This window comes from Trichosurus vulpecula, chromosome 1 (assembly GCF_011100635.1).
Source record: "Trichosurus vulpecula isolate mTriVul1 chromosome 1, mTriVul1.pri, whole genome shotgun sequence".
In the NCBI taxonomy this organism is placed as follows: domain Eukaryota; kingdom Metazoa; phylum Chordata; class Mammalia; order Diprotodontia; family Phalangeridae; genus Trichosurus; species Trichosurus vulpecula.
In genome coordinates this window covers 259798621-259824415 of record NC_050573.1, presented here as the reverse complement: position 1 = coordinate 259824415, position 25795 = coordinate 259798621, and the positions used below count along the sequence as shown (strand labels likewise).

At 35.9% G+C, this 25795-nt stretch overlaps 1 protein-coding gene across 1 annotated transcript in view; it reads left to right on the top strand.

Moving 5' to 3' along the window:
- Positions 1–25795, top strand: part of PRKDC (protein kinase, DNA-activated, catalytic subunit) — a 167295-nt gene that overhangs the window by 98144 nt on the left and 43356 nt on the right. Inside the window, exons 53-63 of the mRNA XM_036737168.1 lie at positions 8365–8489; positions 8582–8731; positions 9712–9885; positions 11054–11152; positions 13163–13370; positions 14240–14423; positions 15150–15365; positions 16626–16738; positions 19111–19242; positions 21485–21664; positions 25576–25781. Coding sequence (XP_036593063.1) covers positions 8365–8489; positions 8582–8731; positions 9712–9885; positions 11054–11152; positions 13163–13370; positions 14240–14423; positions 15150–15365; positions 16626–16738; positions 19111–19242; positions 21485–21664; positions 25576–25781 — 1787 coding nt within the window. The remainder of the gene's footprint in view (positions 1–8364; positions 8490–8581; positions 8732–9711; positions 9886–11053; positions 11153–13162; positions 13371–14239; positions 14424–15149; positions 15366–16625; positions 16739–19110; positions 19243–21484; positions 21665–25575; positions 25782–25795) is intronic.

Here is a 25795-nt window from a genome sequence, read left to right as displayed (position 1 = left end):
CAGTGAAATACTTAATTTTTTTTGAGACTTGATTTTCCAAAAAAAGAGATTGATAAAATGAGTTTTATTATATGCCCAGAGGCAACAAGAAACATGTTTTCATGGAACCTTTAGTCTTCACATATTGCAGCACTAAAAGTAAGTATTTAGAAAAAGACTCTCATGAAAATAAATGCAGTTTACATTGCACTATATTACTTTACACAACAACATTGGTTGCTGTGAATTAACTGGTAAGGAAATTCTATGAAGAACTTGTTAAGTCTTCCCAAATCATATCAATATGCATATTGATGTTTGGTGATTTGTTTGCAAAAAAAATGAGGATGAGTTTCAGAAAGAAGGAATAAGAAATTTCACAGATACTGGACGTGACATGGACATGGACAAGTAATACCAAAAGATATTTTCATAGACAGAAAAAGATTTGTTATTGATGTGGTAATTTTCTCCAAGTCAGCTATTTGTGTACAGTCAGACCATCAGCTTGTATGATTAGAATTATAAAAAAACAAAAAGAGGGAAAATGAGAAAAAAGTATGGTATATGCTTCAAATGACTTAACCATGAATTATTTCAATGAGTAATGCCATAAAAAATGGGAACTTTACAAAGAAATAGCATTGATAATCGGATAGTAGTTTAACCAGCACAAATTAGATGCCACAAGAAAACCAAAAAAGCCCAGAAAATGCCTTCGCAAATGCTGGATATAATTCCCACATGAAGAGAGATGGCTGCCAAAGGCAACACCAATTTAGAATGTAAATTTATTTGTAAAACTTTACAAAGAAGGAAGATTGACAACTATGAACAGCATCATCCCATGAATCAGAGAGAAACAGTGGGGAGGGTGAAACTAGTTTAAAGAGAGCTTTGCATAGCTGTCTAACTAAATTCATCCTAAGGACATTTACAGATGACAGTCAAAGAGGAACAAACAGGAAAGATGGAGGAGAGGTGCAGAATGTCTTTTAGCAAGTTTTTTCCATCAAGGATAGTGAAACCACCACACTTGCACCCAAATATCACAGTCCTAGATGTGCTTATAGAAGCAGATAACAAAGATGGTGAAAGTAACTGGATTGGATCTAGTGAATACAGGGAATGTCAGTGCTGGAGATTATATGGCTTGCATGGGTGAGGCCACCCAGAGGGAAGTAGGGGTTGTTGACACATCCCTGTGAGGGGGGTGATCTAAATCTGTATTTTTTGATGTTGTGGGGGTCCAGGAGAAGGCATACCTACCCCAGATACCCTACAAAACCGTGCTCATATTAGTTGCATTATATTGCTTAACAAATAGATAAAAGAAATAATACAAAATACTAATATATTAAAGCAGATTCAGAATATATCACAATGAACACATAAACCTGTACCACATTCTCTCACTAATGCACTCTCTGTCTGGGGGGGTTCGGGTGGGGGGCTTGCAGAGAATGTGCACACACTTAGGGGAAGCACTCCCAACTCTGAACTGTAGGCTTTGATGTCATTAGTCCATTCAGGAATATCTACACCATAGGAAGCTGCTTCTCTGTTAACTCTTGACAGTTGGTCCTCACTATTCCTAGGTAAGCACAGTGGGTAGAGTGCCAGTTCTGGAGTCAGAAAACTCATCTTCCTGAGTTCAGATGTGACCTCACACTGGCTGCTGGGCAAGTCACTTAACTCTGTTTACCTCAGTTTCTTCATCTATAAAATGAGCTGGAGAAGGAAATGACAAACCACTCCAGTGTCTTTGCCAAAAAAACCCCAAAAGAGTGTCACAGAGTCAGACAATTAAACAGCAAAAAATGCATTTATGAGCTCTTTCAACTTAACAGTGACTCTTAAAAGATGTTCTGTAAGTAGCAGTTCTCTTTAAGCCAAAAAACTACAGAACTCATCTAACTGGCCGTGTCTAGGCTGTTCAGACAGACCAGCCGAATTTTTTGCTCCCCCAGATGTCGGTGGGTCTCCCATCAACATAACTCTCAGGTTGACTCTTTACGCCAGGCAAACAAGCCTAAATACCAGGATGTAGACTGCTGTAAATCCCCTTCTGCTTTTCCTTCTCAATTTAGAGGTGACGGCAAAAAGCAGCAGGCATTTATTAAAAGCTTCAGTTCCAGATAGCACCAGCTGGTGACAGAAGCTCTTGGCCAGTGAAGTCATCAATTAGGAAAAACTTAGCTGAAGCTTCCTGTCAGCTGACTACTTCCCATTGCTAGAGCATGGATAAGAGCCTCTTCTCTGCTCCAGTGTTCCATCTTTAGTTTTTCTCAGGTTGCTATGTCAGAGTCTTCCAGGTTTTTAACTATCTATTTCTGGGGCTTAAATGAGGATCCTCCTAACTCTTCTTAGTGGCTCACTTTTCACCCCAGACTTCCCCGAGGAAATCTATAGTCTTTTAAAAATTATACCTCAGCCTCTAAATATTTATAGGGGTGTGTATAAAATTTCTTTTTTTGTTGTTTGTTTTACCCATTTTAGCCGTAATCCAAGCTTGTCTGCTATTTCTTTCTATTTATATTTCTTCAGTTCTCAATAAGAAAAAGATATTCCTTTGTCCCTGTATAAAATCAAACTGTTCCACACAAGTAAGGCATAATTTTACGTTATTCACAAGGGTATTTAAACTTTTATACTTATAACACACTTTATTTTCAGTCCAAAATTGCTCAAATGCTCTTTGAAAAGGGTTTTGAATAAACATATATTAGCAGTTTTTATTAAATCAGAGTTCTTTTCCTATCTATTTTAGCTATCAAACTATTGATCTATAGCAATGGCAATATCTTACATACTTTGACAGCTAATATAAAAGTTATATTTTTCTGCCCTTTTTAGCACTAAAGTATGCCATTTATCCTAAAGGGACAGTGTACCTTGCATATAGATAAAGTGCTTTGTGTGGTTTGTCCTTCGTTCTTGAAGAGGACCATGACATCAGGAACATGACGCCATGACTTGGATGTGAATCAGATTTAAATGAGAGAAGGCTGTGCAAAGTTATCGGCCTCACTTTTTCCTCGGGAGCCATCTGGGTCCAGTGGCCAGATATAGATCAGGACAATTAGAGATGGCCCAGGATCCAGTGGGAGGCCTTGGTCTTTTTAAGCGAAGACCTTTCTGAGTTCTCTCTTTGAGGCAACACTCACACATTCAATGATTAGAGCTGTTTAAGAAGTTAGCCAAGGGATGGCCCCTTGAATTAAAAAAAAAATTAAACCGGGAGGGGAAGACCCACAGGGTTTCTGACCAAAAGAGAAACAATTACTATTTATATTCACTCTGAGCCATCTGGGCCCAAAGTGTAACCTTTAAGTGGTGTTTGGGTAGGGACCTATTGTTAGCCAATCAATGAGAGCCCAGTGAATTAGGTTTAAGGCATGGTCTTTAAGAAAGAAATCTAGCCAATAAACCCCAAGATAACTAGATAGGTTTCAGCCTTCCAAATTTACCTTTCTTTGGGCAGTGCGCCCTTAGGTAAGGGCATGATACCTCATGTGGAGAGAGGATGGGATAGGAACATGACATCAGGAAGATGATGCCATGACTTGCAAGTGAATTGGATTTAAGTGAGGGAGAGCTGTGCAAAATCACCTGCCTTGTTTTATCCTGCGGAGCTCTCTGTTTTCAGTCATGTTGTCAAATGCTTTTAATGAGAATGAACACGGCATCAAGGTCAGCTACTGCACTGATGGTAAATTCTTCAACTTTGAAAAGGCTACAAGCCAAGACCAAAGTGGAAGAAGTATTGGTGTGTGATTTTCTGTTTGCAGATGATTGTGCACTCATTGCAGCCTCTGAAGCTGAGATGCAACAAAATACAGATCTATTTTGTGCTGCTTGTGCTAATTTTGGCCTAACAACACCAAGAAAACACAGATGCTCCATCAGCCACCACCACACCATCTATACGTGGAACCATCAAATGGAGAAGTTTTGAGTGCCGTGGATAAGTTCATTTACCTTGGTAGTGTACTTTCCAGGGATGTGTACGTTGATAATGAAGTTGATGCACGCATTGCCAGAGCTAGCTGTTTCAACATTTCAGCTAGCGGCTGCTGTGGGAGTGAAAAACGAACAAGAGCCCAACAACAAGAACGCTGCAAGCCCAGGTTCTTTTCATCTGCTTTACTAAGGAAAGCAACGTTAAGGGGTTAACAATCTTACTTTATTCCAACATACAAATGTCATTCACTCAGCTCGGGGAAAAGCCAGCACCCTGAGTGAGCTTCAGAGCAAATACAAACAAATTACAAACATCAACAGACAGACCTTGTCTGATGCAAATCTCAACGCATCATTACCAGAGTTTAACAAAGTCCGAACATCCAGGTTTACAATCCGGAGGGCTCTTAACTACAGTTGTGTGGAGTCTCCACATCAGCACATTGCCAAGAGTGAGAGCCCTAAACAAATAGCTCTGTCTTCCCTTTTTATGCACTCTTTAGCAGTTATCAAACGTCATCTGAGCGACCAGAACTTCAGCTCTTACTATTGGCTCTAGTCTTAGCAACTGCCTTTAGGACCCTGGGGGCTTCACGCCCCACATCGGCTTAGCACCTAGTAGCTAGGGGTTCTGGGCCTACTTGGGAGCGAAGATGTAATCAGACCTCCCTTCATTGGCCCCACCTTTGTTACCAATGCACTAGCTCAGTGTTTGGAAGGCCCCAAAGAAAAGTATAGGAGAGAAGAGATATTAGACTGATTACCAAACTGAAGGTCTACAGAGCCATTGTACTGGCCTTATTGTTGTATGCCTGTGAAACCTGGGCAGTCTACCAGCACCAGGCCAGGAAACTGAATCACTTCCATTTGAACTATCTTAGGAAGATTCTGAAGATCATCTAGCAGGATAAGATACCAGGCACTCAGGTCCTTTCTGTAACTAAACTGCCAAGTACTCAAATTCTATTTCAGTGAGCACAACTCTGATGGACTGGCCATGTTGTTCGAATGCAAAACATACGCTTGCCAAAAAGAACTCACACAGGGAAAGCATTTACATGGTGGTCAGAAGAAGTGATCTAAGGACACGCTCAAGGTCTCTCTTAAATCTGAAATTGATTATGTGACATGAGAGACACTGGCAGAGGACCTCTCAGCATGGCGTGCCCCCATCAGAGAAGGTGCTGTGCTTTATGAGCAAAGCAGAATTGAAATGGCTCAAAAGAAACATGAGATGTGCAAATTTAGAGAATCCACCCCAAATGTTTTCATGGATTATTTGTGCCTGACATGTGGTAGAGCATTCTGAGTTAGTATTGGTCTGATCACCCACAGTTGAACACACTGAAACTTGACTCTAGCATAGTGATGTCATTTTGGTCCTCTTTGAGAGTGAAGGACAATAACCAACCAACCCTCTGGGTCCAGTGGCCAGATACAGATCAGGACAACTGGAGATGGCCTAGAGATGTAGTGCTATACAAACTTTAAAGTTCTATGTAAATATTAGTTATTGTCATTTAAATATTTGAAGGGGTATAATTTGGAAGGGGCGTTATTAGAACTATTTCATTTAGTCACCAAGGGCAGAACTAGGCGCAGTGTTACTAAGTAACTGAGTAATATAGTTACTGAATGACTAGGACCAAGTTATCGAGAGGTAGATTTTCGGCTTGGTGGTAAGGAAGAAGACTTCCTAATACTTGGAATTATCCCAAAGAGGAATGTTCTGCCCTAGGAAGTTAGCAGATTCTCCTTTACTCAAAGTCTTGAAGCAGTGTCTAGATGATCCCTTATTGAAGTTGCTGAAGAAGGACTTCTTGATCAGGTAACAGATTGGATTAGATAACTATTAAGATAGGAGCTCTTAACATAGGGATTATTAACCTGGAGTCTGCAAACTTTTTTTTGTTTTAACAACAATATTTCAATATAATTGGTTTCCTTTTGTAAGCCTTGTATTTAAAAATATTCCGAGGAGTCCATAGGCTTGACCAGACTACCAGATAGGTCCATGACACAAAAAGTTGTTAATACACCCTTTTCTACTGTCCCTTTCAGCTCTGTTATTTTGTAAATGCTGTGTCAACTATAATTTATTTTCTGTTTGTGTGTTTAAAATCAAATCTTATCTAACTAGCCATTCATTATGCTATCCATCATACTATTACAAGGAGTAGGAAAGGTCAGTCAGTGTAATATTTGATGGAATCCTAACAAAGCTGCCCCCAGCCCCAGTATTTTAACTTCCTTTTGGGCCCCACTGAACAGCAGGCATGCTCTGATTTGGCCACACATTCTGGCTTTAGCCACATCACAGGCCCCTAAACTCAATCATAGGCCTCACTGGACAGCAGACCCACTATCCCTGGCTAGCTACTGCTCCTAAGCTTAATATAACCACTGCCCCTAGCTAGCCATTGCCCTCAGACCCAATCATCTAGCTAGCCTCTGCCCCCAGATCCAGTTCACATATTTCCCACAGAAACAGGTGTGCCCATGCACTTAACCACAACCACATCATCCAACTTGACCAGACAGGACCACAATAGTTAGCCAATCAGAAAGCACCAACAGGATGCTTGACCACCAAACCATAAAAGGGGCCCACCCCAAGATATGACCTGGGCAATAATAGTAAAGAACTGACCTAGAATAAACTTATGATGTAGAGAGGTTTATTATAATATCATCATACATACATTCTCTTCCCCCCAGTGGATTTTTCTGTATGAATTGTGGGTAATGGCATGTGCAGTTTCACTGAGGATGGGACCCTTCCCTTATTCCCTAATCCCTTAAAAAAAACCCTCCTGCCTTTTTAATATTAATCATGTTCCTATATTCTGTGTAAATTTTGTTTGTATGTAATCAGCATCATATACTCTATAAAATTGTCTGTCCTGCCTTACTGATATTGCTAATTTCCTTAAGAAATTTAAGCACTCACCAGAGGGTGAAACCTCAGAACCATAATAAAATGTCTCAAACTGGCTTGGAGTTGGCCTGAGTCTTTGAAATTCTTTAAAGATGTACCGGCTGTAACACAATCTGACCTCATCAGTATGAATGCTATAAAGATAATCTCTTTTAATACTAAAGCCTTTAAGTTTGGAAGTAGTAGTTGTTAGACTCTGATGCCTCTTGGAGGTCACCCTGGCTTGTAAAAGACTTTTGCTAGTAAAAGTGCAAACTGTGGCAGACTTTACCAAGCTAGAAGTTCTTTAACTAGGAAGTATACCATGTTCTCTTGTCTAAGAATAAGGCTTTCTTAGTTTCAGTAGCCCTGTCACCAGCAATTTTGCCACTGCTTGATCAGGTCTCTTGACTGCAGCTGTCTGCTAAGGCATACAGGAGAATATGGTCTATGTTGGTGGAGGATGTGAGTACCCACTCCAATGAACATATCTTTGCAAGTATGGAAGAAACAAAGGCAGTCTTGCAACTCTTTTCCTTTCTTTTGTACTGTGTGTTATTTATTTCTTGAACTGTGTTACTGAAGAATATATGGGGAAATAGTAACTCTTGATATTTTAAAGTTTATTTAAGGAAATGGGTATTTTGACATACAATATGAATTCTCGCCAGCGCAGTCTATCCAATTTAAGTAAATTTGAAATTCACATTAAAAAGAAGTCTTTACGTAGTTTAGTAATTGCTTAAAATACCTTTAGCAAACTCTTGAAAGTTGGAGCTTGGACTTACTGTGTTCAGTAGTATCGCTATTTTACTGACTATTCACTATTATCTCCTACTAGCAAATTTGTTGTTTTTTCCCTCGTGTCAGCTTTTCTTAGTTGAAACAGCATCTTGCTGATTAATTTCACGCTTGGGTCTTGGTGTATTTCTTTTCAGAAGAAAAAGCAGTGAGGATACTATTTAGGCATTTTGTTATAATTGTATGCTTCTTTGGGAGAAAAGATTCAAAATTAGGGAACACTTGGAAGTTATTTCCTACCGTCTCAGGATCTCGTTCTTGTCCCTTTAAACTCTCCTGTGCCTGACACACATTCTAACTATCATCATAATTATTTGTGTACCATGTCTTATTCCCTACTGAATTATGAGCTCCTTGTGATCTATAGCACCTTAACCCAGTGTATAGTACATGGTACTCTGCTGCCTCGCTGCCTCTAATCTCTTGATTTGATTGATTTCCTTAGCTGTAAAATGAGAAATACCTATCGCACACGTTTGTTGTGAAGTAGGCAGTTTACAAAGCTTAAAAGTACTACCAATGTAAATTATTATATATTTGTTTCTAGGTGAATCCATTTTCTTTTTAAAATTTTTTTTGAATCCATTACTTTTCATTTCTGTTCACTTAAATAGCAAAAGTATAATTTTTCACTAGTAGTTGACAGAACGTGTCCTTAAGTTTTCAGTGTTTTTCATTGTTTTAAAGTTTATTTAATCTTCCAGGTGCTGGAGGATTCAGTTTTTGAATTAGTTGTCAAACAACTGAAACAACATCAGAATACTAAGGAGGACAAATTTATTGTGTGTTTAAATAAAGCAGTGAAGACTTTCCCTCCTCTTGCTGATAGGTAGGATATTGAGTTATGATGAACATTTTCTTGTTTTCGGTGATGGGGAAGTGTTGTTATTCTTCATCCTGTTTATTAATATCCATTTCGAGGTTTATGAATGCTGTGTTCTTCTTGCTGCCAAAATTTCATGGAGTGATGAAAACGTTATGTTTGGAGGTGGTACTTTGTCGTGCAGAAGAAACACGTGATCTCTTCTTACAGTTGAAGAGTAAGGATTTCATCCAGATCATGAGACATCGGTGAGCAGGGCAGTCGCCATCCATATGCTTTGGCTCTTCAGTCAGTGAGTGCATGGAATAGACACCAAAGTATGAATGAGGTGGAAAAGAGCTCTGATCTGAGCTTCAGTTCCAGCTAGTCAGTCTTAGTCTTAGCTCTACCACTAACTCATTTATATAGTCATTTCACCTCTTGGCTCTCATTTTCTTCATCTGCAAAATGAGGAGGTCAGAGAAGGTGATTACCAAGGACCCCTCCATCTCTTAAGAGTCTGTGCTTCTGAATATTTTGATCCAGAGATGGAATATGAAGAGTCCCCTTTGAGAGTGTGGAGCAGATGAAGTTTACTTGCAGCAAACTTATGTCTATGGCTACTAATAGATTTATAATGAATGAACAGAAAGGCACGTTACAGGGTGGACAATGAACTAAAAGTAATTTTGTAGGTCAGATACATTTTGCTGTTTCCCTAGTTTGTTTATAATAGCTCTATTTTAAAATCAGAACAAACTTAGTAGATACTGAGTGCATGTTGTATGCAAAGCATTGGTGTTTGAAACCATTTTCTTTATCATAGAATCCTTCTAAGTGTTTAGTTTGATATTGTAATTGATTTTTTTTTAAAAAAATACTTGTTTTGTTGTACTTTCCTCTGAACATCTGTCACTACCAGTGATCTCTCCCCTACTCCCAGAGCAATAGAACCAGCCCTTATTAAAAATAATAAAAGAAGTTAAGCAAAACGAATCTATACATTGGCCGTGTCTGACAATGAATGCATTATTCTGCACTTGTAGGCCACCATCTCTCTGTGAGTGAAGGGGAGGCATGCTTTTCTCTAAAGTTCTATAAAGTCATAGTTGTTCAATGTTCTTGTAATTCATTTTCAGTTACATAACCCACAATCACATACACAGGGGTGCTTTGTACATACTTTGTGATGAAGAAAGTAAAGTAAGGAAGATTATGTAACTAGTGTTTTTGTTATCTTTCACTCTAGAGATGATGAAAGACAAAAAGTATGTTTGGATATAATTTATACAATGCTAGCAAAACTGAAACCAGTAGAACTACGAGAACTTCTAAGTTGTGTTGTAGAGTTCATCTCTCATCCTTCTCCAGTGTGTCGGGAAAAAATGTATAACATCCTGATGTGGATTCATGATAACTACAGGTATGGATTTTTAGCAGAGCTCCATTCCATTCTTAATAATACCCTGTATTTCAAGGACGATATGACACATTTGGCATTCCACAAAATACCTCAAGGGTGCTGGTACTTTATGACATATTATAAAACATATCTTTGTGTAACGACTATGTACCCATCGTAACCAGTATGTATAGACTATTTTTTGTCAAAGGTGAATTGTGAAAGTCTCTTCCCCTAAAACATCTAAAAAGCATCTTATGATACTATTCTGAGATTTGTCCAGAAGAGGGAGGTATTGTATATGTACTTTTCTTTTCTTCTTTTAGAGGAGAAAGCTGTGTATCTAGATCTCTCTATCTGTACGTATAGATATACAGATATATATGCAGGGGTTGAGATAGCATGCTACCCATCATTTCTTAGAATGGTCAAAATACATCTCACCATTTGTTACAGTGGCCCCAGAAGAGCCTTTTAATATATTTTTATTTTCTTCATCTCTGTTCTGATTCTTCTCTTTCTTGTTGCTTTATTTCTACCACAACGGGGCAGCTAGGTGGCACAGTGAGTAGAGCACCAGCCCTGGAGTCAGGAGGACCTGAGTTGAAATGTGGCCTGAGACACTTGACACTTACTAGCTGAGTGACCTTGGCCAAGTCACTTAACCCCACTTGCCCTGCCTTCCCCCACCAAAAAAAAAATTATTTCTATCACAACTACCCCGTCATAGTCAGGTGGCAGTGATGGTGATAAAAGATGCTTACAAAGGATAGGGTGATGTCATATTTTTGACAAAACTATCCTGGTTACTCCTTTTATTCGTTGCATATGTGTCATAGAAAGCATGGCTTCCTTGCTACATAGAAATTGGTCTTTGTTAATTCTGGAAGTAATACTTTGGTACTTCTATGGAACCATAATCTCATATGTAGGGCTACTCCCTCACCTACTGTAAATCGCAGTATATCCATGCCTTCTCTTACTGTGTAATTGTTGCCCATATCTTCCCATAAATCTTTCATAATGTAACCTCAACAGGTTGAGGAAAATTCCTTTTAATTAAATTTAAAACAGCACGTATATGGAAAGTGAGCTGGCAGTCTATTGCTTCAGAATAGTTTATTAATCATACTATTTTTAACTAGCCAGGTAGAAGTTAATAATTCTCATTTTTTTTAATCTTTTGAAGGGACCTAGAAAGCCAAAGTGATGAAGAATCCCAGGAAGTATTTAAGCTGGCAAAAGAAGTACTGCTTCAAGGACTGATGGATGATAATCTTGGACTTCAGTAGGTGATTCTTCTAGAATACGAAAACCAAGACAGTGAAATTAGTTTTAGCAGTTGTTTGTATAGCAATACAACTTATCATAGTTTGAGAAACTTACTTCAAGATAATGGATTCATAAAATTCTCCTTTTTCCTACTGTTCAGTTAAATTTAACTCTGTAACATTTTAACTGGTTTTTTTTAATTGTTTGGTCTGGATCTGTGATTTCATTGGCATAGGGAACTTCTCCATGATGCAGCTTCTAAAAATTACAGATACATAATTATTTTTCAAATTACAATCATGTTAGAGAGGTGACCAAATCATTGTAAAATTCTTTACATTTTATCTGTCATCTATAAGGGAAGTCAGTCTGGGCAAAGAATGTGATTTTTTTGTGTTGAAGTGAATTAAGATATGAAATTAAAATGTTAAGGTATTTCTTCATTAACCTCAAATATGGGTAAAGCTATTACCATGCATATTTATTCTAAATTAAATGTTTGAGACTTTAAAATTTTGAATAAACCATTATGATAATTTGACATTGAAGCAAGATGATAAGCAGATTTCTTTAAAAAAAAAACAAAACTTCATACATTTCTGCACAAGAGTGGATTATATCAAGGGGCAAGGCATTTGAGTGAAGTGATTGTCAGTATCCTACATAATATCAAAAAGCATTATAATTTTTAGGGAATTTGTTGTAATTTTAACTTACACATTTTGCTACAGTCTAATTCATCTGGTCTTTTTTTAACTTATTTTTAAAAAAGGCTTTCCTTTGATATCTTTTGTTTTGTCACACCACCAAATTTTCTCCTGGCATCTCTCTTCTTTCTTCTTCCCAGAAAGTCATCATCCTATATAACAATGTTTTTTAAAGAAAAAGATGGGGAAAAGTCTTTAAAATTGATTAATATATTGAAAAAGTCTGAAAATATGTGAAATGTGCTTACTGTAACTGTGGACCTTCCCTCTTTGTAAAGGAATGGGGAGAGGATGGTTTTTTCTCATCTCTTCTTTGCTTATTCTTTGTAATTTCACTTTTGATTATTTTGTTGTGGTTCTTTCTATTTCCATTGTTGTCATTTTATTTATTGTTTTCTTTACTCTGCTTACTCCATTATTTATCAAGTCATAGACATCTTTCCATGGTTCTTTGTATTCATCATATCTTTCATTTCTTGTAGCATTTACATACCACAATTTGTTTAGATATTCCCCAATCAACGAGCATGTACTTTGTTCCCAATGCAGCTATAACTATTTTGGTGTAGTCACGTGGGGACTTACATCTTATCATTTTACTTCATTGGAGTATAAAAATAGATATGGAATGTCTAGAACAAAGGATCTATAGTCAATTTATTTACAGAATTACAAATGGCCTTCTTAAATGGTTGTACTGATTCACAACTTCACTAAGTGTTCCCTGTCATCCAACATTGACTATTCTCATCTCTTGTTTTCTTGTTTTTTTTTTTTGTTTTTGTTTTTTGGCAGGGCAATTGGGGTTAAGTGACTTGCCCAAGGTCACACGGCTAGTACATGTGTCAAGTGTCTGAGGGCAGATTTGAACTCAGGTCCTCCTGACTCCAGGGCCGGTGCTCTACTCAGTGCGCCACCTCGCTGCCCCATCTCTTGTTTTCTTTGCGTATTTTTGCAGGATGTAAGGTGAAACCTCAGGGCTGTTTTGATTTGCATTTCTCTTATTAGCGATTTAAAGCAGTTTTTCCTACGGTTGTTTATAGCTTGCAATTCTTTTGAGAACTGCCTGTTCATGTCCTTTGCTCGTCTTTTTTTTTTTTAATATTAAAATCTGGATTTTTAAAGTTACTCTATCTGATATATTGATATGATTTAATCTTTAAACATTTCGGAAAAGGAAAGAGAAAATCATTTAGTCAGGAAATAAAGGATTGTTTATATTTGCTGGTCTAAAAACCTGAATCTCTTTCATTTCATGGTGTATGGTGTATTACTTTTAGTAATAGGATGGGGTGTTTTCCCCCTTTTTTTCCTTACAGATTAATTATTAGAAATTTCTGGAGTCATGAAACCAGGTTACCATCGAACATATTGGATCGCTTACTGGCCCTGAGGTCCTTATACTCAACTAAAATAGAAATGCACTATTTGAGTTTAGCAACAAATTTTCTACTTGAAATGACCAGCAAGAGCCCAGATTATTCAAGACGCATATTTGAACATCCCCTTTCAGAATGTAAATTCCAGGTAAAGTCCTTTTTTACATAATTATAAGTAAATGTTATTAAACTTTTTAAAAAAATGTTTAATTCCTTTACAGCATGAAGGAAAACTACAAAAGAGCAATACAAATGTCATGAAATAGTCATAACTTTGGAGTTTGGAGATCTTAATTCTTTTTAATGTTGTAAAAGTTGGACTAAAATCTTTCTGATTGTATGTAAATGTGTTGTATATATAATAAGACTAGCTAGAAAGATGGAAAACTTTTTAAAACAATGAAACTGAATATTTCAGATTCTTATTTATCCCTTCTTGTGTAATTGTCATAGAATAATCACATTATAAGTTTGAATTGAGCATTTTTTAAAGTGAAGCAATTTGAGTTTAAAGATTATTTTAAAATCTTAATTAAAAATATGACTAGAAAATGAGTTAAAGTCAGTCATTAGACTTTTATTAAGTGCCTACTATGTGCTGGGGATACAAAAGAAGAAGTGGAAGACAGTTCTTGCTCTATAGGAGCTCACTGTCTAATGGTGGAGGCAACATTCAAACAGCTATGGACAATAAGCTACGTACAGGATAAATAGGAAATAATTAAGAGAGGGAAGGTGCTAGAATTAAGAAGGCTCAGGATAGGCTTCCTGTAGAATGTGAGGTTTTAGCTGGGACCTTAAGGAAGCTAGGGAAGCTGAGAGGTAGAGATGAAGAGGGAGGGTTTCTTGGAAATACACTGTTGAATGATCCGATATCAAGTTGACAGGATCGTGTTTTAGAGAGTTGAATAAAAGTAAATTTGCTACTGGCAATGTTGAATTTAAGGTAATTTATCGTTGATAAAAGGGGAAAACATTACTGCTATTTAATGTCATTTCAAACTTGGTCACATACAGGAATATAGTATCGATTCTGATTGGCGTTATCGAAGTACTGTTCTCACCCCAATGTTTATTGAGACTCAGGCCTCCCAGAATACTACTAGAAACCGATCACAAGAAGGTTCCCTTTCACTTCCTCAAACTAAACAGATAAGAGCTACACAACAACATTATGAATTTACTCCTACACAACATACAGGTAAATATCAATTAGATCCCTAATTTTAGATGATTCTTTAGTTTCATTTCTGCAAAGATAAGTTCCATGTCATCATATTAATTTTAATAACTGATATTTTAAGAGAATACATGACTAAAGTAAAATTAATATTTTTGAAAATTAATGAAATAGATACAACTTTATTGCTTTTGTTTCAGTACAGGTCTGCACATGCACAGCACTGGTTAATGTTTCTCTGTGTTTTCCTTTGATTAACACAGTTCCAAAAAATGAAGTACCTAATAAAAAACTGATTATGTAAACTTGAAGTTTTTTTAATTAGCCTAACAGTTTTCTGTTATAGTGGTTATGAAAGTGTATGTGCTTTGTAATTATTTGACAAGTGCAGTGGTTCCATTTAGTAGTACTGGTAATAGTGTTTGTATGTAATAGAATTTTGGAGACAGAAGAAAACCTTAAAAATAATAAATCAAATATGTTAAATCTGAATATCGTGAAACTAAAGCCCAGGTTTGTTCGAGGTCACAGTGCCAATGAGTGACAGATCCAGGATTACAGTCCAGGTCTGATTCCTAGTCTTGATGCAATATTCACTATATCACACTACTGTGGTGATAGTACTGATACTTAATTTATGAACTATCTTCTATAAGGCTTTTCCTATATCTGGTAATTGGGGAGGGTTATTGTATGTCTGAATTCAAGTAATAGCCTTATTATAATGGAATTATAATTATTTTACAGCTGGAAGAAACTCTTTTAATTGGTTAACTGGGAGCAGCATTGACACATTTGCAGAATATACAAATCCATCATTGTCTGAATCATTGTCTTCTTCCTTGCTGTTTGTTCGTAAGAGAACTGACAAACCTCAGAGGGCAGCCTTGAAATCAGTGGGACCTAATTTTGGGAAAAAAAGATTGGGATTGCCAGGAGATGAAGTAGATAACAAAACCAAAGGTAAAGTAATGCTATACAACTGAAATACAGGGACTAACGTAACTTGAAACCTTCTACACTTCACATCAGTGGTTTGGGTAGCGTATCACTAACATTCATTGCACCTATGTTATTTATGCACATACATTTACTTCTGTGTTAAGACAGTATGCATTCAACGTTTGTTTTTTCTTAAAGCAAATTAAATGCAGAGTAAACTTCTTTATTCTTTCATTTGTAAAAGGAAGACTGTGAGGAGAAAGTCCTCCTAATCTCTTCCCTCCCTCCATTTTTCTCCTGCTTTGAAATAGCAGCTGTGCCATATAGGCTACAAGTAGAATATGCTTGTTCTTTTTGAGGTGGATAGAAAGTTAAATGAGCTCTTGGAAATCAGCTTTGGGGCAAACTTATCTTGTTATTCTTACCCTTCGTCTAAGTTAACTGCCTCTCAATGCTTTTCTTCTCTTTGTTCTTAATGTTTCTTCTGAAAATTATTAAAAACACTTCCAGATTTGAGGCCATAAAAGTAGTCCTAGGGCTACAGTATCTGCCTGAATCTTATACTGACCAAAAGTGACCAAAAACTTGCAAGGAACCATTAACTGTCAGCACCACTCACTTTTTAGTCACTTACAGCCCTTCCTGCTATCATTATTCTTTCCCTTCTCCCATGAAAACTTACTTAAAGGAAATCTTTTGCTCTAAATAGCAAGGAATTGCCAAAGGAAAAATGTTAGGAGATTGAGAGTTTTAAACGTTGCTGCTTGGTTCCTATATGAGTTCATAAAGAGATTGGAGGTGACAGTCTCAAAGATTAATAAAGGTAATGAATCAGTAATGGCCTAAGATCCAGATTCTTTCAGCGTGGAAAATGTCAGGGATTAAGATGTAGTAGTGTTAAGGAGGAATTGTGTGAGTAAAGGTGAGATAGCCTTCTTATTTCTTTAAACCATTTCCCTTAGGTAAGTTTAGTTCATTGACTTTTTTGGAAAGTTTATTGGTAGTGATGTATAAATAAAATGAATGTTTTAATAATTTGTTTCATTTTTACTAAGTAACTTCAAAGTTCCCCATTAAAGCTTAGACTTTTTCCATATGTGTCATGTTCCCTAAATATTTTAGAGAATTTAGTTCTTACAAAAGATGCTGAAACTCTTAGGGAATTATTTAAATAATTTAAGGGAAATTAAGACTTTAAAATATGGTATAAAAACTCAAACACCAATTAGGTCCTCTGCAATTATTTGATATTAATAATAACTTTTTCTTCCTGTACTTTAGGTATAGATGAACGGGAAGAAATCCTAAGATTGCGGAGGCGATTTTTAAAGGATCAAGAGAAGCTTAGTTTGATTTATGCCAAAAAAAATGTTGCTGAGCAGAAAAGGGAAAAGGTTTGTGTCTTTAAAGAATTTGGTTAAAAATATTGATTCCAGAGGATTGGTGAGGAAATCTGTTTTTGTGTCTTACCAGAGAATAGACAGAGCATGCATGATGCTGCATATACTGCCAGACTTGGTTGAGGTATAGATAGATCAGCTGGTTTATTTTGCTTACCAATTTCCTTTTGTTTTAAGATGTCGCAGTTGAAATTAAGGTAAACCAAGGCAGCAAATTTCTGAACATGTTCAATTTCATTGTGTCAAATGGAAAGTTCTATCAATGTGGAAGGGTTATGGGGGCATAAGAGTAATGTAAAAAAAAAAGCATCAATAAAATAATTCCAAAGGTGAGTTTTTTTAATTAAATGTCTTTTAACTTTTAGTTCCTAGATGGTAGATTTTACAGATCTGATCACTATTTTCAGATGCTGATTTCCCCAACCTCATTCACTGTTTTCAATTAAAATAAAATTAGCAGTAATTGTTATAAAGTTAATTGTCCATTATAGAATGAAAAAATAAACCTTTTTCAAAATTTGGAATCAACAGAAATAACTAAAGTTCCTTTTTTACTCATACCCCCATTTTGTGGAATGCAAACATATATATTTTTAAACCACATTAAAGAAAATATGAAATAAGAATATAGTGATATTGAGTTGTCACTGTCATTCAGATTTGTTTTAGTGTTTACAAATCCAAGTGTGTGGACTAGTTAGATGATGCTTTTCTTCGATTTTAGTGTTTCTTGCCCAAATTGAAGACCACAGTACCTTCCCAGCCAAAACTTGACTTTGTCTTCCTTACCACAGTCTTTCTTTAACAATGAATACTGAAATGGCTTCAGAACAAACGTTGACTTTTTTTTATCTTGATATGTAATGGTTGTAATTTCTTTTGAATTCCAGAAGCAGACTTATTCTACCATTGTTCTACTTTTAAGTGTCATAATGGTGTGGAAGTAACTTTTGGTAAAAATAAAGAAATAGATTAATGAAACAAATAGAGTTACGGTTCTTGATCTGGGGAGACATGCACAGATGGTTAGCGTTTGACAAACCTAGAGAAGACAAAAACTAGAGCAACTCAGTTCATCAAATGTTTAGCACATACGATGTCTGTTGCTGTCTTGGTGCTAATGACATAAAGACAAGGGGAAATTATTTTCTTCTAGGAGAATATAACATTTAAGCATTAATGCAAAGTTATCTTACAGAGTAATTTGAGAGGTAAAGGTGGAGTAATATATTTATCTGAAGGAGAGAAAATAGCTAAATAAGAGGGATTATTTTAGGACAAGATAAATGTGCTTGATTATATTTTAAAATTTTATGTACCACAGAAATATAATTGAAATGTAAAAGAAAAATTATATGTGACATGCAACAGATAAAGCTAACATCCAATACACACACACACACACACACACACACACACACACATATATATATATATATATATATATATATATATATATATATATATATATATATATATATATATATATATATATGTATATGGAGTTGCTGAAGATTTAAAAAGATAACTCCCAGTCCACAGTGGATAAACTGCAAAAGGATTTGCACAAGAAATTTTCAAAAGAGGAAAGAAAAATCTTTGAAATTGGGGGAAAAAAATTTTTTTACCTATCTAATTAAAGAGATGCAAGTTAAAATAACTTTGATGTACCACTTTATATTCATCAAATTGAGTGGGGGGAAGCAGATAAACTCATTTATTTCTGGTGAAATGGAAACTCATAGGTTCCTTTTAGCCAATAATCCCATAATACACATTTTTAAATTACAAAATAGCGATATACTTAATTTACTAATCCTTTGATCCATCCCTCCTGTCGTGAATATGCCCTGAAAGTGCTAACAAAGAACAACCATTTCAAAGGTAGCCTTATTTTTCATTGCAAGCAAACTACATGTATAAATTATAGGGGAGTCATTAAATTGGTACATCCTTGTAATGAAATAATGCAATTAAGACTGAGAAGTATGAAGAATATGTTTTTAAAATCTGTAACCGTGGGTTCTTGAAGAGGGACATAAGCTTTGATTAGCCCTACAACACTAGAAAGGATTTATATGTTGCAGGCAGATACTCTGTTTGGGTGCAAATCATTTAAGCCTTCTGTTAAGGTACCATAAATGAAATCACAGATGCTGTAGAAGTACAGAAGCATACAGAGGCAAAGACAAAAAACTTTCCTTTGAAACTTCGTATCTTCAGTTGCTTTATGAAACTATTTTATCTTTGCCTGCATTAACACTTTCTTTTTTTAACAGAATAGAAGGGCTTTTTTTTTAAATTGTCTCTTCAATTGATTTTATTTTCTTGAAATTTTTTTCTTTTGGGGGGTCTTAATTATGCAGGAGATGAAAAATGAGTTGAAAATGAAGCATGATGCTCAGGTTACTTTGTACAGAAGTTATCGTCGAGGAGATTTGCCTGACATTCAGATTGAATATAGCAGTTTAATCAATCCTCTGCAAGCTGTGGCCCAGGTTTGCACTACCTTAACTTCATATTTACTAACTGTAAATAATATCAAGTGTGTTTTGCATGTGTTTGGGGCTCTATTAGTAAATATTTAGAAGAAATTATTTTAGAGACTACAGAAAATTGGACAGGAAAGTTTTTGTAGTTTGTATTTCAAGTGCTAAGAATCAGGATATTTCTCAAATGGTTCAAAAATTTGCATCTGTTATTTTTTTAAAATTTCATTGGTTTTATTGGGCATTGTTTCAGTAGTATCAGAATCTTGCATATACAGGTCTGTTTCCTTCCTTTCCCTTACCATTAAATCATAGGACTACAGATGTGGAGCTAGAAAGTACCTTGGAGATCATAGTCCAACCAGTTCATTTTACAAATGAAGGAAAGAGAGACGCAGAAATGCTTGCCAAGATGCAAATGCTTGGCAAGACTTGTTACCAAGGTCACGTCACACAGATACTAGCAGAGCTTGAACTTGGTTCTTGTGTCTCTAAGTTTAGTGCTCTATCCACTCCACTGTGCTAACTCCTTAGCCTTCTTTTCTCTAATACCTCCCTTAACACTGAACCAAAGAAAATTATGTTAGGCCATTAATTTACAGAAACAAAGAACCTCAGAATTGAAAGAGGTCTTAGTCCATCTTCCTTAAGCCTCTGTTTAAAAACCCAGTGCTAGAAGAAACCTTTTCTACTTATAAGGCAGCCTGATCTACCTTTGGCCAGTCTCTGTTAATAGTATCTTCCCAGTTAGTATCAAGTCTAGATTTACTTTTTTTGTACCTTGGGTGCACTGTTTCTAGTTTTACCCTCTGGGACCAAGCAGACCAACTATAATCCCTGCTCTTATAGCACTTGAACACATCCAACAGTTATCATTTCCTTCCTATATCCTCTTCACTCCAATCATTAAAGATGTATTACATACCTCCCATGTGCTAGACACTGGACTGGGTGCTGGGAAGATAACTATAGAGGATGAAACAGTCTCTTCGCATAATTAGTTTATGTTCTCATAGGGGAGACAATGAATACTTACGTGTGTGCATACATGTATGTATTTGCAGATAGATATAGATATAGCATAAAAGTAAAGTGAATAAATACAAATACAGTATATGCCAAGTAATTAAATAAAAGATAAGATTGGGAGGCAGGTCACCACTTTCATTTGTGGGTAGCAGGAAAGGTTTTCTTGCCTTCAAGGAACTCCTGGGAAGATACAAGAAGTACACAGATAGGGGGATGCAAGGTAATTTGAGGAGAGAAATAGGACTAATAATAGGGAGGATGAGAGAAGCCTGGTTGGAGGAGGTATCTGAGTGCAAGAAGATAAGGAGCCCCCCAGTGGAGAGGAGCAAAGAGGACCTTCCAAGCATGAGAAATAACCTATGCTTCCTGTGTTTTGAGTTTTGATTTGTAAAGTAGGATTAGTAACTGCCCTGTCATTACTTCGTGTACGTTTTTTGAAGGTTATTGAATTGATTTCTTTTTTGAAATTGAAAATTCTATGTAATTGAGAATTTTCATTCATGGAACTTAAATTTTCACCATCTGTTTTCCTTTCCCAAGTTTTTTGAGCAGCTCTAAGGAATGGAGAAAAGATGGAGAGAGCAGCTCTAAAGAATGGAATGAAAACTAGTCGTAAATTTAATTCTTTTGTTTTTAAACGATCTGGCTGGTGTTCAGCTCTCCAGTGAGAGTTTTATGTAAAAGTATATGTATAGTAACTCTGTCAGTAATTCTAAAACATTCCGTTTGCACAAACATCTGGAAATAAACTAAGAATAGGAAGCTGTGTGTTATTGCCCACCAGAGGCACTGGGCCCTCACTGTACTTCATATGACTTGATTTACACAAAATGAATATCTGTGTGCTGTGGAGAGTGAAATCACTCATTACAATTTATGCATTTATGAAAAGCATGTTAGAAGTATAAAATAGTCCTTGTGTCATTCAATAGATAGCTGCTTTTTTCCTCCTACTCCTAATGACAGCACTGCTGATCAGTAAAGTTTCATATTATAAAATAAAAACTTGTATCTAACATTGCTTTAATATTTATCACAATACTAGTGTCTGTATAAATTTAAGTCAATGGATAGAAATATAAAGTAACTTAGTTTTTTTAACTTTTAAAATAGATTTGAGAGAAGGTAAGTTTGCAAGACAGTTTCTCAGTGAAACTCATTACAGCACTGTTGGCAACATGTCCCTTTGGTTTGTTTATGCCTGGTTTGTTCTGCTTTTTAGCGAGACCCAACCCTTGCAAAGCAGCTCTTTGGCAGCTTGTTTATTGGAATTTTAAAAGAGGTGGATAAATTTAAGAGCGCATCGGAGAAAAGAAGCATCACTGAGCAGCTGCTTCTAGACTTCAACTATTTCCTAAGTAGCACCATGTTGTTCTTTCCACCTTTCATCTCCGGTATCCAGGTAAAAATATCACAGAGCCCCTTTTTCCTTCCTTGTGTTTAATGTGATACAGAGTAACTTCAGCCTTTGTCTCAAAAGTGCTGCTCTAAGAGTAAATAAGGAAGACTCTAGGCCTGTAACATATTACAAATGTTCAGTTTGTTTTGCCTTTGCAAAGGTAATGGACACATGAGACAGTGACTAGGACTTCATCATAAACCTGTTTGCTTTGGTCTTATGCTGAAATCATTTTAGAAATTTGGTTGCGCTAGAGTGAGCTTTTTATTCCGTAATTTCCTGGACGTTTTAATTTAGAATTTATGCAAATTGTAATCTTTGTCATTTTAGGTTAAAAAATATCAATACTTTTACCATTCAGAACATGGAATTTTGCTAACTTCTCTACATAGTGATCTTTTACTTCAGCCTGTTTTTAAGTTCTAATGAAAAAATCAAGACCTTCATGAGGACCCAATACATGGTCATGACCCTTAAGAATTAGTCATGTAAATAGAACTTGAATAACACTTTGTCTTAAAAGTGTTGTACGAAGTAAAAAAGTAATAAGAAAGCCCTAACTTCTGAGAGAATATACTTTTTGTTATCCTGTTTTGTATGTTTTTTGTAAGTTGAAATGATATACTACATTAGTTTCTTGTACCCTTCTCACAGTTGTGATATATAATGACATACCTACTTTAGGTAGAATCCTTTTTTGTGTGTATCTTGTCACCCATGCTAAGTTTAAAGAAAAAATACATCTTGTCAATTTCTTGGGATTCCTGGGATCAGCCACTGTCTCACTGTAGTTTTCCATTTCTCATATATTCCATATCATTTTCTTAATTCTTACTTCAATTCCAGGTTGCTGTTATAGGACTATACAAATCCCTCTGTGATCTCAGAAGACAGTCTCTCCATAACTTAGTTAAATGATCTAGTTGGTTTTCCACAGTTACTATGGTGTAAAAATATATTGCCCTGTGCCCATCCTAGTGCTGACCCTCTCTGAATTTACTTAGGGTGGTCCTTAGAGAACAGACCTATTGCCAGCCCCTGCTTGAGGCCTCTCCAGCTGGTAGAACCTGCCAACATTTTTGCCCTGATGCCAGGACCTTTGAGAGCATAAGCTAACCTCCACACCATGAAGAATCACAGGAAGACCAAATGTTGAGGAGTTTTTCTTACTTGCATTTTTCAAATGACGTAGTCAAGATTGAATTAAGTATATTCATGATATTTCAATTAAACTTTTAGTCTTTATTTTCTTTTTTAAGGTGAATCTTTGTAAACTTAGATACTTCTGATTAGGAATTTGTGAATAAATGAAAATTTGTCATGCTGTTTGAGAATGGTGCTTATCTCTGAAAAATAGGAAAACTGTTGTAATGGATTATATCAGTCATATAATTTCTGTGGTATTGCCCCAATTCTAAGTTAGTCAAATAGGAATCAATTTCTTTTTGTTTGTTCGTTTTAAACAGGTAGTGTATTTAAGATAATGTTACGCGTTCCTGAGTAAGTCACCTAGGTTCGTGTCTCATGTGGCAAGCGAATTACCTGAATTTTGAAAAAAATCAAATTTTCTTTCTGATTATGTAATCATTAACATAAAAAATTAATATACAGAGAAAAACAGGGAATAATAACTTGGCGTCTGTATAGTGCTTTAATTTCATTTGAGCCTCACAACAACAGGTGCTATGATACAGGTGCTATGATTATCCCCATATTACAGTTGATAAACTGAGGTTAGCTAGTTAAGCTAGTTTAAGTGTCTGAGGTAGGAGTCAAATTCATGTCTTCCTTTACTTCAATTCCAGTGTTCTACCCACCACTTCACTTAGGGAAGAAGATTATATAAGAAATGGTGAACTTGTGTTTATGTTCATTGTTTTTTTAAGAAATATATGTCATTTCACAAGATAGTAAAAAATTAGCCATTTGTGTCACGTTCTGCTTTTTTTTCTTCTGTTCATTTTAAATGTTTTATTGATCTTTCCCCCCATCTCTATCAATAGACTTAAACTTCCTTCCTTTAATGTCAAGTATAAATCTCCCTTGTAACACATATATAGTCAAACAAAACACGCCAGCCAATTTATCTCTAGTCCTTTGCCTCCGCCAGGAGGTGGGAAGTATTTTTCAGCCTGAGTTTTGTGAAGTCATAATTATTTGCTGGGTTCTGAGGTCTTTCAGAGTTGTGTCCTCTCATATTATCATTGTGGTTATCAGTTCGTATAGATCTTTCCAGAGCTCTCTGAATCTGTCCTATTTCTTATTTCTGTGATACGATAAAATTCCGTTATATTCATATGCCTCAATTCTGCCATTTCCCCATTGATGGGTATCTCTGTTGTTCACATGCAAGACTGTATATTTAAAGTTTCCAGGGCCTTATAAGCTGTCTAGTCCATTTGTCTTCCTTTACAGATGAAGTCTAGTGATTTAGTTAGGGTTCTTTAGGGATGGGGATTGGACATGTGATTTCACTGGTATAAGGAATTCCCAGGTAGAGGAATTCCCTCTGCCCTACAGTTTGGCATTTTCTCTGCAATTTACAATCCTAAGAGTTGCCAGCAGTAGTGACAGGTTAAACGTTTTGCCCAGCTTCACACAACTAGTCAATGTTAAAGGTAGATCTTGAACTCAGGACTTCCTGGCTTGACAGCCAGCTCTAGCAACTATACCATGTTACCTCTCAACAAAAGCTTGCTATATGTATTCTTGTACGTGTTGCTTCTTTCTCTCTGTCCTAAACCTACTTGGTTACTTTAATATCAACTCTCTAGATCACACATTTAGAGATTTCAAATGAATTCATTCTTTTTCCACTTGATACTGAAAGCAAGTGGCCCCAGGAATTTCAAGAGAATTCAGTTCTGTATCTGAAAAAAAAAGTCTGTAGTGGCTCAATACATCAAGTTTGTAAATGTGTCTGCATTTTTCTTCACTACATCACTTTTCTGGGCATAGTGCATTCAGAAATACAAATACTTCTAATGGGCAAAATATTATACTTTAAAGACATTCATCCTAGGTTAACATAAATCTAGCTATAAGTATTTCATCCTTTGGTTTCTAATCTGTAATTGCAATTAGTAGCTTTCCTTTTACTACTTCACAGAAATTTTGTGAATTTAATGAAATTATTTCTTTTTTTAATGACAAGTGTTATATAGATTCAAAATGGTTTAAACTTTTTATTTAATTTTCTTTTATTGAACCCTATATTTTAAGCTTTTTCTTTCCTGTTAGAAATTTTTGAGCAATACAAAGTAATCTCAGAAGCATTTAGAATTAAATTACTTAGGTATTTTAGTCTGGTGTGTTTTTAATCAGTATAGCCTATAGTCAACTTGTAAATTCAAGTTTGAAATAAAAATATCAGTTAAATAATTCTTATAGTGCTGTAGTGAAATGTTGTTATACGGTCAAGTTCTTGGGAATAATGTAGGAATAGAAAGAAATTCCTTAAGTAATATTATTAAATATGTAAATATATGAAATAACAAAATAATAAATTATTAAATATAAAAATATTATGTCAGACGATGTTGAAGAAGATACTAGAGGTTTTGAAAATGCTTATACTTCTGTTTCTTCTCATTGCTCTCAGTTGCTTTTTATGTTAGCACAAAATCGAGAAACCTGGAAAGATACTGCAGCTGCAGAAATGTTTGGTTCTGCTGTTCTGCTCCTTTAGTGGGTGGAGAGCTTTAAGTGAAGTTCTGCTATTACAAAAACAAAAATGTTCTTCTAGAAAGCTGGACTTTTGGGGAAAACTTATTAATGAAAGCTCATGGTGTGTATGGTGTTACTGCTACTTAGATGAAAACTTTCTCTAACATCTAATAAAAATAGGTAGTCCTCCCAAGAAGGTATCATTGCAGTGCCATGAGCTAAATATTTCAATGTTTGTGGCTTCACAGGAAGTGAGTTACCAGCGCTCAGACCTCCTAAGCCTTGACTCCTCCGTTGTGAGCACCAGTTGCCTCGCCAGCTTGCAGCAGCCAGTAGGCATCCTCCTTCTTGAGAAAGCACTGATTCATCTTGCTCCTGAAGAACCACCATCTAAACGAATTCGGGGAAAACCCCAGCTCTCTCCAGATGTCATCAAATGGATTGAACTTGCTAAGTGAGTATTGACTG